Source organism: Pelodiscus sinensis, chromosome 26 (genome assembly GCF_052426305.1).
Source record: "Pelodiscus sinensis isolate ZL-2025 chromosome 26, ASM5242630v1, whole genome shotgun sequence".
NCBI lineage: Eukaryota > Metazoa > Chordata > Testudines > Trionychidae > Pelodiscus > Pelodiscus sinensis.
In genome coordinates this window covers 1,412,762-1,430,291 of record NC_143077.1, presented here as the reverse complement: position 1 = coordinate 1,430,291, position 17,530 = coordinate 1,412,762, and the positions used below count along the sequence as shown (strand labels likewise).

The 17,530-nt window shown below is 51.6% G+C and overlaps 1 protein-coding gene across 1 annotated transcript in view; it reads left to right on the top strand.

Moving 5' to 3' along the window:
• Positions 1-6,351: 6,351 nt before the first annotated feature.
• Positions 6,352-17,530, top strand: part of MYOM3 (myomesin 3) — a 73,358-nt gene continuing 62,179 nt past the window's right edge. The window contains exons 1-5 of the mRNA XM_006130480.5: positions 6,352-6,498; positions 9,570-9,702; positions 10,833-10,907; positions 12,928-13,087; positions 13,189-13,346. Of these exons, the coding sequence (XP_006130542.3) occupies positions 9,596-9,702; positions 10,833-10,907; positions 12,928-13,087; positions 13,189-13,346 (500 nt within the window). The 5' untranslated portion in view covers positions 6,352-6,498; positions 9,570-9,595. The remainder of the gene's footprint in view (positions 6,499-9,569; positions 9,703-10,832; positions 10,908-12,927; positions 13,088-13,188; positions 13,347-17,530) is intronic.

Here is a 17,530-nt window from a genome sequence, read left to right as displayed (position 1 = left end):
TTAAAGCTGCCCCCCCTGCCAAGCGGCCCCATTGGCTGATGACGGGCACAGCCCACGGTGGGTGCGTGTGAAATGTTGTTTGCCTTCCTGAGGGAGGATCCAGGGGAGGGGGAGCTCGGAGGGTGCTGGTTACCTGCAAAGGGGAGCAGCGAGGCAAACCAGAGATGGGCTGAGTGTTTCTCTCGCTAGCTGTGCAAGCAAAGGTCCCCCCCGGACGCACACCCTTCACCCCAGGACGGTCTAGCTGAGTGGGAAGAAAAGCAGCAGTTACCGCCCCGGCAGCTGGGGCAGATAGAACAGTGTCGGGTCACCTGATGGGCCAGGCCAGCCTTACGGACGCGGTTTTAGGCGTTTCTCAGTCGAGATGGGCAGGAACCAGCTTTTCCACTTTGTGGGAAATTCCACGAGTTCAGGATTTTTCTTGTTGAAAAACAAAGAGCTCAAGAAATGAGAGGGTGGGGTGTGGACTTTGTTTATAAACTAGGGGGACAGTGCCCCCACTCGCTGCACTCGCCAACCCCCCTCCCCGGGGTCGGCAGCCCCAGTTCTCCCCCAGCCGCCAGGGCCAAGTCAAGGCATAGCAGCCCTGGCCCCTGGCTCTCCCCGCTCCACCCACCGGAGCGGGTTGGGCTGGACGAAGCTGGCCCAGTTCTCTCCCTCGGGACAGGGGAGTGCAGCTCCCAGCCATCGCCCTCTGGCAGAAAGGAGAAAGGGGGGGTGTGGCTCCGGCCCCCACCATCAAGGGGCAAGACTGTGCGGTTCCCATGCACCCCCTGGGAATGCCGTATCCCATCCCCCCCTCCCCAAGCATCCACAAGGCTCTGCAGCTCCCATGTGCCCCCACCTCCCCCTACCCAAGCCCCCTCAAAGCCAACCCCGGCTCTGCCCTCGGCCCCCTCGTCCCTCCCCTCTCCCCACCGTGGCCTAACTTACTCCAGCGGCCGGGCAGCGTCGCGTGCCAGGCCCAGCTCCTGGGCCCAGCTTTCCCCCCATGCGCCGGGAGGGCCTGGGCCCGCACTGCCCCAGCCCGGCCTTCCCTCCACTGCTGGGAAGGGCTGGGGCCATAGGCGGAGACCTGGGGGCGGGAGGGGCACGTTCCTGCAGGATGCCGAGTGACGTGATGATGTCACTGTCGTCCCACAGGAAAAACTGTTTTCAAGTATAATAAGGACAACTTGCTTTCAGGTCGGTCAGACCCTTCCCTTTGGATAAAACCCCGAGCGCTTCCTTCCCGTGCTCAGATTTTTCTTTTAATTTATTTTTTACGTCTTGTCTAGAAAACAATGGATTTTACTCAAAGACATTTTTGGGGTGAAAAATGTCATAGATGTGGAAATGCAACTTCTGGCTTTATCGAAATGCTTCATCCTGGCGGGCGGGCGGGCGCGTGTCCAGAGTGGAATGCCATGGAAATCGATGTGCTTTGGGGAGACGTTTCGCTGCAAACAGCCTTTTCTGGGTCATAGAACTGTGCTGATGGAAAATGTCTGGGGCTCTCTGCTAGTCAGTGGAGAGGCACCTCCCGTTGCCTGCCGTGAGCTAGCCCCGTCGCCTGGCTCCAGAACTGCTCCTGTGTTACATGCGGCGGTTGCCAGCTTGTCTACCAGTGCAGCCAAGGCGCTCAGCCTGTAAAAAGCATTTCTATTGTGTGGCCGCCTTGCTGAGGCCTGTGGGTACCCCTGGACTCGGGTCTCCATAATGCCGCTTGCGTGGATTCAGGTGTCCTATCTGGTACCAGCAAGATGAGGCCTCTCCGCCCCCGGGAAATGACAGCTGCAGAAGTTGCAACAGGCCAGCTGCATTAGCCTGTTGTGTCCAAGGAGAGGCTGAGGGAAGCAGTGACCTGCCAAGCCAGCTCCCCCCAGGCAGCGTTGTATGCTTCTGTTTCCAGAGTGCCTGGCCGGCTGCTGGGTATCCCATGTCAGCGGCATTCCGGGTGATGCTACTCTGGGAATAATGAAATGCCGCCTGCCGTCATGCTGGCGGGCGTTGAGAAACAAAATCCAAGGTGCAGAATCAGCAGGGGCAACACGAGGGGAGGGCTGTTAAAAGATGCAGCCCAGACACTTTGTTTTACAGCCTTGCCCAAGCTCTCTGCTGTCTGTAGCAGGTATTTACCCTCGCCCGCCCTCGACGGCAGGGCTGTGCTCTTGCCTCCCACTGACCAGGCAGCGGGGCACAGAGGGGCGGGGACAGATTTGTAAAGCTAGTTAGGGGGCTAAAGAGTCAGCAGGGTGCCTGCTGAGATGTCACCTACTGATGGCTCCCCCGACTCTGGGTCAGGCCCTGAGTGGCTTGCCGAGGGTCCCGTAGTTTGTGGCAGAGGTGGCCATGGACTCCTGGTCTCCCGAGTCCTCGGCTTGCACTCTGACCACGGTTCCAGCCTTTCCCTGCTGTAGCCCTCGCAGCAGGGAAGAGACCGGGCCGGATTGGAATGCTCGTAGGCCCGACTCCCGCCCATTGAGGTCAATGGAAAGACTTTCTGGAGCCGGCCCTATCGGAGGGATTCTTGGTCCCTGGCCTCTGTCTGTCGGGCTGGGAATGAGCGACAGGGCGGGGCCAGCTGATTTCCTGTTCGGTTCACTCCCGGGGCACCTGGCCTTGGCCAGGCAGGCAGGACACTGGGCTGGATGGACCTTTGGTCTGACCCTGTCTGGCCGCTCTTATTCCCAGTCCCCTGCTCCAATCACTCCTTGGCCTGGCCTGGCGCTGACTTCCCCTCTGTGCTCGACCTCCCCCCCCCCCAGTCCCTGTCCTCACTCCACCCTTCCCCCCAGCCCTGCTCTGCCTTTTCCCACCCCTGCTCCAACCCCACCCACCCCCACTCTCTCCCTGCCCACCCCTCCCCCGAGGTGTCCCCTTCCCCTCTCCTGCCCACTGCAAAACAGCTGTTTGCGTCAGGCAGGTGGTGCTGGGAGGCAGGCGGAGGAGCTGATCAGCTGGCACTGGAGAGGCACTGGAGGGGAGGGGGTTGGCTTCCAGTGGGTGCTGAGGTGCTCTGGGGCTGGAGCTCCCAGGGAGTTGACACGCACACGCCCAGGCCATAACCACGTATGTCCTTTGGGCCCTGAAATACGAAGCCAGCAGGAGATTCATGCTGGTCCAGTGAGTCGCCTTTTGTGTCACCAGGGAAGTGCCTTGTCTCTAACCCATCCTCCTGGGATGGGGAGGGGCGGTTACACCTGTTTCATTTCACGGAAACTTGTAAAATCCTCTTCCCTTCCCCCCAGCCCCTGTACGCACCTCCCCCCATGCCGCTTTCCCTTTCGCTCTGACACAGGGCACGTCACCCCAGCTGGGACCAACCCTGGCACGGAAAAGCAGCCGTGGGAAGGGCCCAAGGATCAGTCCCTGCTTGCTTCCAGCCGGGGCAAGGCCAGGGCCAGGGCCAGCCTGGTTTCAGCGTCACTCCCAAGGCCTTTAATGGCAGCCAGCTGGGCCGAACCGAGGGGACCCGTTCACATTTAGCTGGGCTTTGGCGAGCAGAGCGCTCAGGCGGCAGAAGGCAATAAAGCTGGAGCTGACTTGCCACAAAGGCCTCCCTTGCTCTCAGCCAGATGTTGTTCTGTGACAGATGAGTGTTGTGGGGCCATTTGTCTTCGTGGGACCAGTGGGGCAGGTGTGGTCTGACCCTGCAGCAAGGCCTCATGCTTGTCTTCTCAGCTGTAGCCGCAGCCAGGGAGCTGCCACACAGCCACACCCCGTGCCAGCCACCCGGAGATTGCCCTCCAGTGCAGCCGGAGAAAGCGCCCAGAGCTGCCGGAGATTGCACCCAGTATAACCAGAGATTGCCCTCCAGTGCAGCCGGAGAATACGCCCAGTATAACCGGAGATTGCGCCCAGTATAACCGGAGATTGCGCCCAGAGCTGCCGGAGATTGCGCCCAGAGCTGCCGGAGATTGCGCCCAGTGCAGCCGGAGATTGCGCCCAGTGCAGCCGGAGAATGTTGGGCACTTCCCTCTGGCATGTGTTTTGTTTGTTTCATCTCTCCCAGGGCCACGCTTGCAGGGAAGTGAAGTGGAGACGGCGTCGACTCGGGTGATTTAGGCGATACCTGGGGAAAGACTCCTGAGAAGCTCCAGGGATGCTGGCAGAGGCAGACAGCCCAGAGGAGAGCACTACGCCTTGCCATCACTGCAGGCCGAGGAGTTCCAGTAAAATCGCCTTCGTGATCTTATCCCTGGTACCACAAAGGGCCAAGAGCAGGCGGCTGCAGGCAGCTTGTGGAAGAACTCGCCAGGCATCTGCAAATTGCCCCAGTGCTTGGGCCTGAGAGAGCCAGACAAGTACCCACAAGTCCCCTCCTTCAAGAGAGGCCCAACAGGGAACATAACAGGGCACCACTGACCATCACCTGCAACCCCCAGAGCATCATTGACAACCTCCCGCCTGTCCTGGAAAATGCTCCCTCCTGTTCCCAGCCCTTGGGAGACAGGCCGGTCCTTGCCTGACATCCTCCCAACCTGCAGCAAATACTCGCCTGCCGCCACACACCACACCTCAGACACACTCACCCAGGAAACCTCCCCTGCCAACATCTCCCCAAGCAGTACCATCACAGGCCTCACCACATCAGTCCTAACATCAGGGGATCATACAACTGCACATCCACTAGTGTGATCTGTGGCATCAAGTGCCGGCCATGCCCCTCGGCCATGGATCTCGGCCACACAGGACAGTCTCCGTGACAAAGGATAAACAGACACAAATCAGACCTCAGGGATGGCAACACACAGAACCCTGTAGGGGACATTTTCATAGAACACTAGGTCTGGAAGGGACCTCGAGAGGTCATCGAGTCCAGTCCCCTGCCCTCACGGCAGGACCCAGCGCTGTCTAGACCAGCCCTGAGAGACGTCCGTCTAACCTGCTCTAAAATTTCTCTGGTGATGGAGATTCCACAACCTCCCTTGGCAACTTATTCCAGTGTTTAACCCCCCTGACAGATAGGTTGGACATTAGGAAACACTTCCTAAATCTCCCTTGCTGCAGTTCAAGCCCATTGCTTCTTGTCCTGTCCTCAGAAGCCAAGGAGAACAATTTCCTTCCCTCCTCCCTGTGACACTCTTTTAGATCCCTGAAAACCGTATCGCGTTCCCTCTCAATTTTCTCTTTTCCAATCTAAAGAAGCCCAGTTCCTTCACCCTTCCCTCATAGATCATGTTCTCTAGACTTTTACTCATTTTTGTTGCTCTTCACTGGACCTTCTCCAATTTCTCCACATCTTTCTTGCAATGTAGTGCCCAGAACTGGACACACTAGTCTAATTGGGGCCTAATCAGCTCAGAGTAGTAGAGCAGAAGAATTTCTTCTCGTGTCTTGCTCACAACACTCCTGTAAATGCAGCCCAGAATCATGTTCACTTTTCTTGCAACAGTGTCACACTGTTGACTCATATTTAGCTTGTGGTCCACTATGACCCCAGATCCCTTTCTGCCGTACTCCTTCCTAGACAGTCGCTTCCCATTCTGAGTGAAACTGATTGTTCCTTCCTAAGTGGAGCACTTTGCATTTGTCCGTATTAAACTTCATCCTATTTACCTCAGACCATTTCTCCAGTTTGTCCAGATCACTTTGAATTATGACCCATCCTCCAAAGCACTCGCAATCCCTCCCATCTTAGTGGTATCTGCAAACTTATCTTCCCTGGACATTCACTAATGAATTTAAAAGTAGCTGTCCTTCTACCAAGGAATCTGATCACTTGCAGAGGGGGACAGCTGAATTTGTCAATTACAAGTTCAATACTGTCAATTTAGGCTTGAACAAAGATCTTAACTGGTTAACACACTACAAAGGCAATTTCCCCACTTCTGATATTTGCATCTCCATATCAAATGTGAATGGGACACGCCCAGTTGACTTAATTTGCTTCATTAACACTAGTCCTACAATGGACAGGTAACTTCTTTTGCTGCTCTACATACCCTGGATTCTGTATTTTCCACTCCAGCTCATCTGATGAAGTGAGTTTTACCCTTGAAGCTCATGAGCTAATACATCTAATGGTGGCACAGGGCTGCTCGTTGAGTTTCACAGTTACTCAGCAGCTACCCAGTAACACCTGAGTGTCTCCCGTGGGGAGATTAAACCCTTCTAATTCATTTTAGAGGCTTCCTGAAATTCTGCCAGTTTTAAATGGGCAATGGGTAACTCTTGTTCCCATGCCTTCAGATCTACCTTCCCCCTCTCCCCTCGCTGTTTGACAATAGCATGAATTTGTCTGAACTAGAAAAGAGTTTTGCAAGTAGCTGCCAGTGCCATGTCCAGCTGAGCACTGTAAGCCCTGGATCATTTTCCCCATTGTCATTGCAATGCTATGGTACGATGAAGCTATATTTAAGACTCCAGGGTGGGCTCATACCCATAGGACACATTCTTTTGGGAACAGTCATTCTTAATGTCATCAGCCGAGAAGAGGAAACGGTCCTTTGTCCTTATTCTTTCTTGAGGACAGCCACTCTCTCTGGGGCGCCTCTGGGTGGATCTGTCTTATCTGTAAGTAAGCTACTGTTTACAAAAGTCTTATAAGTCTTGGACAGCAGCATCAGCTATTGCAATCCATCATTGCACTTGGCGAAAATTCATGCTTCTTGCATGTATCCTGCCTGAAAGAGCTGCTGAGTTTTCTGCCAGCCTTTTCCTTGTGAGACTGTTTTTCCAGCAAGAATCCATTCACTTGTAGTTTTTCTCTAAATAGACCATTTTGATTTGGACTGGAAATCATTAGCCTGCCATAGCTCTGTGTCTCTGTAGCAGATCTGTGGTTGCAGAGCATTGAATGTCAGTTCAAAACAATCAAGGAAAAAAATCTAAACTAAAAAAAAGCAAACGTGAAACAATATCTATGTGTAGGCAGTGGAAACACACATCTGCTGCCTTATAGTCATTTTCCAGCTGAAATCTAGTTCAGAACATATTTTAAAGACCAGAGAAGCATTTTTCTGAGAAATGGGGAGGGTTTTCTTTTCTTTTGCTGTCTAGAGAAGTCTCTTCTAAATTTTGTGTTCTACTGATGTAACAGTGATATGATAATTCTACAGTTTACTTTGCATGCTGGGATATTGTAAGTTCACTATAACAATTAAGTTTTCATCTGGGGGGTTTTAAGCAGATTATTTACATTCAAACACCTTATTAAAAGCATTAGACCAATGCAACATAACTATAGTAAAAATGGTATCTTCCTATCTGAATAATGTTTTAGAATTAGGAGTGCAATAAACTAAAAGCTAAACTAAAACAGCTAGGGAAAAAACCCTGTCTTTGAAATGAACCAGTGACAGGTTTAACTGCATGGCTAGTCAAGGTATATTATTTAACAAGGGTAACATTTTCCAAAGCAGCTGAATCGTCTTTTCAGAAGTCACTTAGGATCCTAGACCTTATTGAAAATCATTCAAATTCAGGGGTCTACAGATCTAAGTCATTTAGGAACATGGGACTTAGGCTTGAAAATTCAGCCCCAAATCTATTACAAGCAAAGATTCTGCCTACCCATCCACTGAATCCTGTTGTTTGGATGTGACCCAGCCTGATTTTGCTCCAATGTATGAAGCCATGTCTTTATTTCGGGTAAGATTGACCCTGCTGCAATCCATCTTCTGGAGCTCAATTTAGTGGATCTAGGAGAGACCCACTAAATCGAACTCAGAGGAGTAAGAGAAACCATTGGGACCATTTGCTCTCATCAGCTTCCCACAGTGGGGATGGTGGGGAAACTGGAATCAAGGTACATTGTCTCCAGGTACATAATTAACATAGCTGGAGTTGAAGGTCAAATTACGATATGCCCCTTTCGTACAGACCTGTCCTGAGTTACATCAGAGTCACTCTCTGAAGGTCTTTTGTTTGCTCTCATGCAGTGGGTTGCTGTCGGCGGGTAGATGAGGGAGGGATACCCTTTTACAATTTGGTTCCATTGATTCCCCAGGCATGTATGGCAGCAAGGATAGCTTAGCTTTTTAGGCAACCAATGGGAAGAAATGGACTAGTGTCAGTAGTCACATTTTTTGCCACCCAAATTTCCGCCTCTAGCAAAGAGAACAAGCAAGGAAAGATTCTTTGGCTGGGTTAGTGAAAATTCTGTGGCTTACAGAGTGAAGAGGGGTTTTCTTAAAAAAAGACTGAACAAGTTTAACTTTGATTGCTGCAGAACTTCTGCCATGGTGTACCTGGAATATGATTGTTTCTCATAAAATGAAAGGGAGGAGGCTGCTAGCAGGGACAGTGATACTGCAGAATAACCACAAGGGGCAGCAAAGGGGCAGAGATGGAGACTCAGACAGCTCTAACCCCTTTGAGCTGGCAGGGGTGTAGAAAGGGACACTTATCTGCTATATATTTCAAAGAGTTTGTCTGTCTGTGTGTCTGTCTGGACATGCACCCCTCCCCCGGCTGTGTCCACTGCAGCTGCAGCAGCCATAGAGAAGTGCTTCTCGCCTGGCCCGAAGCTGCTGCAGTGACAGAGGGCTGGGGTTGTCCTCTTTCCAAGGCAGCCTGTACACTGAACCCCTCACCCCCAACAATGATTTAAATGAAGAAAAACAAAATGTATTTGAGGACCCAAGAAAAGCTGATGAAGAAAGGTCTGGTACATCTAGTAGGCTATAAAACAACAGTGCTGGTTCAGGGTGGATTTGGAGAAGGAGCAGTGACTGGATTTTGCTTTCTTCTCTTCCACCTTCCCATACCCACCTGCTTTTTTTTTTTTTTTTAAGCCTCTGACACAAAAGCCTCTGTTTTTGTTTCTAAGGCCCATGCTAGCTTTGGTTTTTAAAATGGGAATCCCACATTTGCAAGCAAACAGGCTCAGGCACTGAAAATGAGTAGTGTGACGCAGCATCAGAGGGGAGATACATACGTCCTGGGCTAATTCATATGTGGTTCTCTGTAGACCAGTGTTTCTCAAAGCAGGCCGCGCAGCTCCCATTGGCTCTGGCTCACTGTTTACAGCCAATGGGAGCTGTGGGAAGGGCTCCATGGCCACAGAGCCTTTAGGTAAACAATGCAGTGCGGTCCCTCGGCCCTCTTTGAGAAGCAGTGCTGTAGATCAGGAAGGCTGCTACAGGTTAATTGAGGCACCTGTTGCCAATTAAGGCCTTGTCAGGAACCTAATACCCCTCCTCCCCCTGCCTCGGGCAGATTGGTGGAGTGAGGACTGGTGTTTGGAGGTGTGTTGCTGAAAGACCAGAGAAATGGAGACCCTCCCCCAGCATCAAGGACTGAGGGTAACCCTGCCAGAGAGGGAAGAGGCTAAGAAACCGACAGGGATTAAGAAGGACTGGAGCTCAGACCCCGATCCTTTCCCCACTCCCCTCTCTCTCCTACTAGGGCATGAGCAGAGCGCCCAGTGCCCAAGAATAGGGGCTAGTGGTGGCGCCCTGACCCTCCCCACCAAAGGACCTACCCCAGTAGCACCAGCCATTTGCCACAGTAGCTGCCTTAAAAATCTGAGACTGGTCCATTGGTGGGGCTTATTGGTACGAGCCAGTAAAGGGTTGTCATGGTCTGTCTGAGGCAGCCCCTTGGGAAGGCAGCTCAAGGTGCGTATAACTCTGTTCTGGCAGGGAAGCTACTTCTGCGAGCCCTCGCCATGGAAACTCGGACTCTGTTTCGGAGCAGCGAGGAGGAGCAGAAGGAGGAGAGACAGCGCAACTTGCAGATGACGTCCGCCACGAGAAAGGCAAAGTTCAGGTCCAGGTGAGTCGAGGGGCTAGTGGTGAGTCCAGGGGCGATCAGTGCGTGAAACAAGAAGCAAGCCATGTTCAGTTATTCAGACGATGCACCCAGCTACACTCTGTGCTGCCTAATCTGGCCCATCATTTCACATAAGCCAGCGAGTCTTCATTGCCTGCCCTACACAGTGTGTGCCAGTCTATGAACCCCGCATCCCAACCCCTCGCAGACTGGCAGATGAAATAAATCCATAGATGACGCTGTGTGGAAAGAGTAGCTGATGTTATGGGCAACCGTACAATAACAAGACAGTCTGTTGGTCCCAGAGCTCATAAGCCCTGCCTGTCATTGTAAGCCGTTGTGTGTGGACGCCAGCCCAAATAGGCAACTCTACAATAATAAACCAGGCTGTGCAGCTCAGCCCTCCCGAGAGACTCGACTGCACGGACTCCTGTCTGCACAGCCTCAGCCATGAGAGAGCCTACAACAATCTGCCGATGTGGAGGAAAAGGTCGTAAAGGTCCAGATTTCACCTGTAAACATCCAAGGAGAAACAATAAGGGGAATGAGTGCAAATGCCTTTGTCAGCCTTTCTCCGCGGGGTTACTGCACTAGATCTGGTGTTCAAGTTAGAACTCGGAACACACTCTACAGCCTGGTCCTCCACTCTCTTATGCTTTGAGTTGGAGGCAGCAGGGTGCCAGATTTGCATTTCCCTGCCTCAGTGAGAGCTACGGGCCTAAACGCCGATGAGCAGCTGGGCCAGGGACCCTTTGTCCTCTTGTTCACTGCTGCAAATCCAGCCCAGGCTGGACACGGCTGAACGTTATTTCCGTAAGGTGGCTCTGGGCGGTCTGCGCGCTTTCGGCAAGAGGGCCAAGCAAAGTCGACTAGGGGGAGTATTTCCAAAAGCATCTAAACCACCTGAGTACCTAGGAGCCTAATTCTGATTGACTCACCAGGAAGCTTCTAAGGCCCAATCCTTAAAGGGATTTAGATGCCCAAGTCAGTTTTTGAAGTGGGATTTAGGTGCCTCAGTGAGGTGCTTTTGCAAATGTGACTGTTGGCCCTGGGCACTTACAGTTCCAGGGATCATTTTCTTTTTGAGTCTGTTCCATGTGACCTGAATTCTTTTCCTGTGCCTGCCGCCGAAGTGAGGAGGAAGAGTCCTTCACCGCTTCAGAATTCTCCATAGCAGCTGCCCTGGCCTTGACCTCAGAACTCTCATGGTAGGTCTGACATGACGCTGGATAGTGTGTGTCTGTAATGGGCTAGATTTACACCACGGCTGTGTCTACATTGGCACCCCTTTCCGGAAAAGGGATGCTAATGAGACCAGTCGGAATTGCAAATGCCGCGGGGGATTTAAATATCCCCCGCGGCATTTGCATGAACATGGCTGCCGCTTTTTTCCGGCTCGGGGCTTTGCCAGAGAAAAGTGCCAGTCTAGACGGGATCTTTCGGAAAATAAAGCCTTTTCCGGAAGATCCCTTATTCCTACTTGAAAGTAGGAATAAGGGATCTTCCAGAAAAGGGCTTATTTTCCGCAAGATCCCGTCTAGACTGGCGCTTTTCTCCAGCAAAACCCCAAGCCGGAAAAAAGCGGCAGCCATGTTCATGTAAATGCCGTGGGGGATATTTAAATCCCCCGCGGCATTTGCAATTCCGACTGGTCTCATTAGCATCCCTTTTCCGGAAAGGGGTGCCAATGTAGACACAGCTCACGTGTACCATGTACGGAGTCATGGTAATTCTAATTTGGACCAACAATAGACCTTGTAATCTTACTGCCATAGGCTTAGCCAAGCAAGGCCGTTTGCATATGTGGTAGAGTGTCTTTAAGGTCTTATGAACCACGGCTCTTTGGGTCTGACCCCAGCTCTGTAAGTGACAGCCTGTCGTCAGACCACGTCACTTCTCCCTGCCTCTGTTTCCCATCCCTAAACTGTTTGTGATGTAGCCTTGGAGAAGTTACTCAGCTGCTCAGTACCTCAGTTTCTCCACTGTACAATAGCTTTAGGAGTTACTAGCCACCCAAAGGATGCTCAGGGTTAATCAGCCAATGTTTGCAAAAGGACAAAATTTTGGATTTTTTTCCACAAATTGAAATATTCTGAAATGCAGGGTTGCTATAGGGTAAAACATTTGGCTTGCAAAATGGCAGATTAAATTCAACATTGATAAATGTAAAGTCATGCACATTGGAAAACGTAATTCCAACTATGTGTATAAAATGAGTAAAATTAGCTGTTACCACTCAAAAGAGAAATCTTGGAGCCACTATGGATAGTTCTCTGAAAACATCTACTCAGTGTGCAGCAGCAGCCAAAAAACCAAACAGAATGTTGGGAATCATTAAGAAAGGGATAAGGAATAAGACTGAGCATATCTTATTGCCTCTATATAATAAATCCATGGCACACCCACATCTTGAATACTGTGTGCAAATGTGATCGCTTCGTCTCAAAAATATCTTGGCATTGAAAAAAGTTCAGAAAAGGGCAACAAATGATTAACAGTATGGAATGGCAGCCATATGAGGAGAGATTAATAACACTGGGACTTTTCAGTTAAGAAAAGAGACAACTAAGGGCAGACATGATAGAGGTCTATAAAATCATGACTTGTGTGGAAAGGTCCTTCCCCTAACACAAGAACTAGGGGTCATCAAATGAAATGAATAGGTAGCAGGTTTAAAACAAACAAAAGGAAGTTTTTCTTCATGTGATGCATAGTCAACCTGTGGAACTCCTTGCCAGAGGATGTTGTGACATCCAAGATAAATTCATGGAGGACAGGTCCATCGATGGCTATTAGCCAGGATGAGTAGAAATGGTGCCCCCAGCCTCTGTTTGTCAGAAGCTGGGAGTGGGCGACAGGGGAGGGATCACTTGAAAATTCCATGTACTGTTCACTCCCTCTGCGGCACCTGGCATGTCCACTGTCGACAGACGGGACACTGGGCTAGATGGACCTTTGGTCTGACCCAGTCTGGCCATTCTTGTGTTCTTACCCTACACACGACTCCTGACCCTAACCCTCACCTCTGGTTGCCCTAGTGCCCAACCTATACAGCAGCACTGCCTGGCTTTTAGTGTCCGTGATAACAAGATCCCTTTGGTGCTCACTGAGTGCACACTGATGCGTGCAGCATACAGACCTGTCCTGACGTAGGCCTGCGTGTGTGCAGTGAAAATCTACCAGGGGTTTCCCTGACAGCAGCTGTTTTCTTAACCTTGGCTGTTGCAGGGAATCCAAGCTGAGAAGAGAAGCCACCACCGTAGAGCTGGAGGAGCGGGGCCAGAAGCGAGTTCGGTTTGGGAACGAAATGGAAAGGCTGGAGGAGGCCGTCATTAGGAACTGCAGGCTCCTGCGGGTGAAGGCCAATCGGAAGACCTTGCGCAAGGAGGTCAGAGTGGCAAAGGGGTTGGCCATTTCGGTGGATAGCCGGAATGCCCAGTGCCCTTAGAATGTGACCTGCTGTCTTTGTCCGTCCGATGCGTGCCCTAGGCTCTGCAGAAGGCCCGCCGGCAGAAGGAGTACATCGAGCTGCTTTCGAGCCGGCCTCCCATGATCTGGATCCCGCTCAGAGCTCATGCTGTCTGGACGAGAATGGGGGTGAAACTCACATGTACCATCCTGGCTTCCCCTCCACCACAGGTCACCTGGTGAGTGAGTTGGGGGCGGTGACTGGTGCTGACCTGGTGGTTACAAAGCACGTGTGCAAACAGGAGTGCAAAGCTCTCCAAAGCGGAGGGAGGGAAGCATGGTTTGGGAAAATACAGAGAACGCTTTCACTTCCGGCTCGGGGCTCCCAATCCCCTGCCCAAATGGCTGGGAACAGTAGCTGACAGTTGTTACCATCCGGTGACTTGCTGCAAAATGAGTGACTGCCCCTGAACAAGGTGTCAATATCCGAAAACGTTGGCACCGGCAGGAGTAGAAACCAGCCCTCTGGCGTTCTTGGCAGAGAAGCTCAGGGTCCAGTGGGCCATGGAGAGAGAGAACAATTGGGGGGTTGTTCCAAAGACCTGCCTGCAGCAGGGCTGGTGCACCCTTCTGTGGCAGGGGTCAGGGAAACTTGTCCTGTTGTGGTATTAATTCTGGGCATAAGCAGAAGATACACCCTTTGGGGCTATGAAACTGGTTGCTCCCTCCAGCTCAAGGGAAAATATTCACAATCCAGTGGAGGTTTTCTTTGATCCTCACAGCCTCTCTGGGTAAACTAGACTCCAAAGAGATTCCTATCCTTCCATTTAGTTCATTCATACCAATTGTCCCCACGTGTAAAGCGGCTAGTGCAGCCGCCTGGCTTTTTGGCAGGTGTTATTAGCCCCTTTTAACTCAGTGGAGAATGCATTGGGTCGCCTGGAAGATTGTGAAATGTTAGATGCTAAGAGCTGTGGGCACAAATATTCAGATGATTGTTGGTTTATGGCTGCGGGGTGTTGACAGGCTGAATCCCAGGGAGAGGATCCCCTGGGCCTTAAAAAACACTAAGACCGGGTCCACAGTGGTGGAGAAATTTGGCTTAAGATGCACAACTCCAGCTACAAGAATTGTGTAGTTGGAGTCGACGTACCTTAAATCATATTTCTGCAGAAGCCCCTCTGCAGTAGGTGGAGTACTGGGGGCACCCTCAGCATTCGATTTAGCAGGTCTTTACTAGACCTGCTAAATCAAACCCCAGAAGATCCATCTCCAGAGTGAATCTTCCCGTAAGTATAGACAAGGCCTCACACTTCACCTTCTCAAAGTAAAGGCAGAAGGGCCAGATCCTCTCTCCTTTGCTGAGGCCAGAGTGAGGTAAGGGGCCAGATCCTGCACCTCTAAAGCAAACAGGAGCTTTGCCAGCAAGCCCCTGTTGTCTACCTGCGCTGCGGCCTTCCTTACACATCCCAGTAGTGCGCTTTCTGACACGGCGTTTATCAGAGACCTCGCTCCTGCTGGAAATGGAGTCTCAGCAGTTGTGCGAGTTCAGTAGCAACAGTTCACCCAGTACTGCAGAGCGTTGTCAGCAGTGGGAATGGAACCCAGGGCCAATGGAGCTAAAGTTAGGCGCAACTGTCTGAACGGTAAGAGCCACAGCACGGCTCAGCCGTGCGAGGAAGACCAGCTTCGGGATGGAATTCTAAGCACGTCAGTGGGTTACTCCTGATTGCTGCTGATGTAAGTGATCTTAGGCTCAGGATGCAGCAGGTATGTGCAAGCCGGGGGTAGATGCCTATATACCTCTCTGCATGGGCCTTAACTGTGAAGGTGCTGGAAGGTGCGAGCAATGGAGATGATCAACAAAACCTGCTACCCAGACCCTGGTGCCTGCAAATGGGTAGTTGTGGAATTGCCACACGTTGCAAAAAGGCCTGATGCTCGTCCTCCTTCCCAGCTGGTTATTCCCTCCGCTGATTTCCATGTGGGAGCAGAAAACAGACCTTCCCTTTCCCTCATCTGGAATACAAGGAAGAGCCTCCCTTTTCCTCCCATGCTGCTGCTGCACCATCTGCTCCCACTCAAACAAGGCGCGGTACATGAGAGGCGCTCTGAGCAAAGCTAGGGATAGGTCTGGGGCCTTCATAGTTGTGTATTAGAACTGAACACCCACCAAGACTGCTTCCTAAAGCTTTCTCCTCGGCCTCAGACCAGCAGGAAAAGAACCCCTGGCACAAATAGATCCGGGTACCCAGGAGGAGCCCTCTTACAGTCCCTTAAAGTAATTTATGATCTCTCGCTAACAGCTTTGATAGATGTCAAGATAAATCCCAAAAGTTTGGGGGTTTTGTCGGAGATTTACCAGCCTCAAACTCTGGGAAGAGCAGGCTGAACCTCTCTAGTCCGGCACTCTCTGGTCCGGTAACATCCATGGTCCAGCAGGATTCTAGTGCACCGGATGTCCACTTATCGTGGGTGTGGGGCCAAGTTTCCCGCAGTCCCATAAGTTTGTTTGCAGGCACCAGTCCTGGCTCTCCGTGCTCTGTGCTGTTGTTTAGCTCTAATTCACCCCCAGCATCCATGAGCCCAGTAAGCAGTGGAAGTGTTGGTTATGCTGCTAGGCCCCTGTAGTTCGGCAGATTCTCTGGTTCAGCACCAGTCAGGTCCAAGGATGCTGGTTCAACCTGTATTGGACTCAAAACTCTCTGGCTGTGTCCAGACTCAGGGTTTTTTTCAGGAAAAGTAGCCTTTTTCCGAAAAAACTTCACCTGCGTCTAGACTGCAGCCGCGTTCTTTCGAAATTAAATCGAAAGAACGCGGCTTTTCTTTCGACGGCGGTAAACCTTATTTCATGAGGAAGAACGCCTTCTTTCGAAAGTGCTTCTTTCGAACGAAGGCGTTCTTGAATGTAAATAGGGCTTCTTCGAAAGAGAGCATCCAGACTCACTGGGTGCTTTCTTTCGAAAAAGCGGCTTGCTCTTTCGAAAGTTCCGCGTGCAGTCTAGACGCTCTCTTTCGAAAGAGGCTTGCAGTCTAGACATAGCCTCTGGCTCAGGCCCATTAGCAAATGGCTTATCCCAGGAGGACAAACTGGTTGTTGACTTAGCCCAGATACGTACAGTCCAAAACAGCTGCATGACGGTGGCAGAAAAGCAGCTGTTCCCAGGGGTTCTGTTTCTTCCAGGCAGGGGTGGAGCACTGCAGAGATGCCACCCTGAGGGGCTGTTTTATTATGTGCAGTGTAGGAGGAGCCCCAGCATGGAGCAGGACCTCAGTGTGCGGAGTGGTGCACAAGCACAGAACCAGTCCCTGCCCCAAAGTGCTTACACTCCACGTCCAGCACAATGACCATAATGCAAACAGGCAAACTGAACTAGGAGACTTGTAAGAGGGGGGGCGGCCTCCCAAGCCGACATGGCTTCATTCCTCTGTCCCTTTACCAGCTCCAGGCAGGTGTATGAACAGGCTTGACATTTGCTCTTACAGCCTGGTCCTTACAAACGTTTCCAGTGTGTGACGTCTGTGATTCACGCCCTGCAGTGTTGGCCCTGCTGTCAGAGCCGTGTAGCCTGTGTACCCATAAAGAACTTCGCTTTGGAAAGAGGCCTTGTGCTAACCCCCCAGCACCAGCTTGTGCTCATGAATCTTGGTCATTGGCCAGCACCTTAGAGCAATGCGACTTTTTTCCAGTGCATTAGACAGGTGCAGGGACACGCTACACAGGCTTTTGACTCACCGGATACCGTGCGTGCTTGGGATTGAACTGCCGCAGCCTCTCACATTGAGAAACATGAAATGACTCTTTTCTGTTTACTGAGCTTTGCTTAGTTACAAACCCATAGGGTGGAAAATGTCATTGAGATCTCTTGGGATTGTCTACAGATCTTGCTGTCGGCAAGGGCTGAGCAGAAACCACAGGGAGGCCAGGGATAGCATTTCACACTTGTGCACTGTGGTCTCTGCTCAGTTTGAGGGTCAAATGGACTGGCCTCAAAAGCCTGAAACAGTCAAATGTTGATTTCAAACGTCTTTGCTCGGGGGACAGCGCCCCTACTGCCAACCTTTCAAATAGGTAATTGGGGGTAAATTAGCTTCCCCAGTCTGGTCCTTTTGTACCTTTCCAGCAGCACAATGGGAGACAGATGTCCGCAGCTGTCGGAGCCAAAAAAGCTGCTGTCCCTCCTCCCCTCCCCCATTACCCCAAGCAGGGGCTATACATGAGGCAGGACGAAGCAGCCAGGAGGAGCGGTGGGAGAGTGATATGATCTGGCAATCCCCAGCTGGCATACGCTCCCTATGGGACCAGAACCAGGTGGATCAAATTAAAGCAGCCCAGAGACTGCTCTAACTTGTGTTGGGGCAGAGAATCGGGGCGCTCTAACGAACTGTCCACGCCCCTCGATGGGTGGGGGGGGTACTTTAA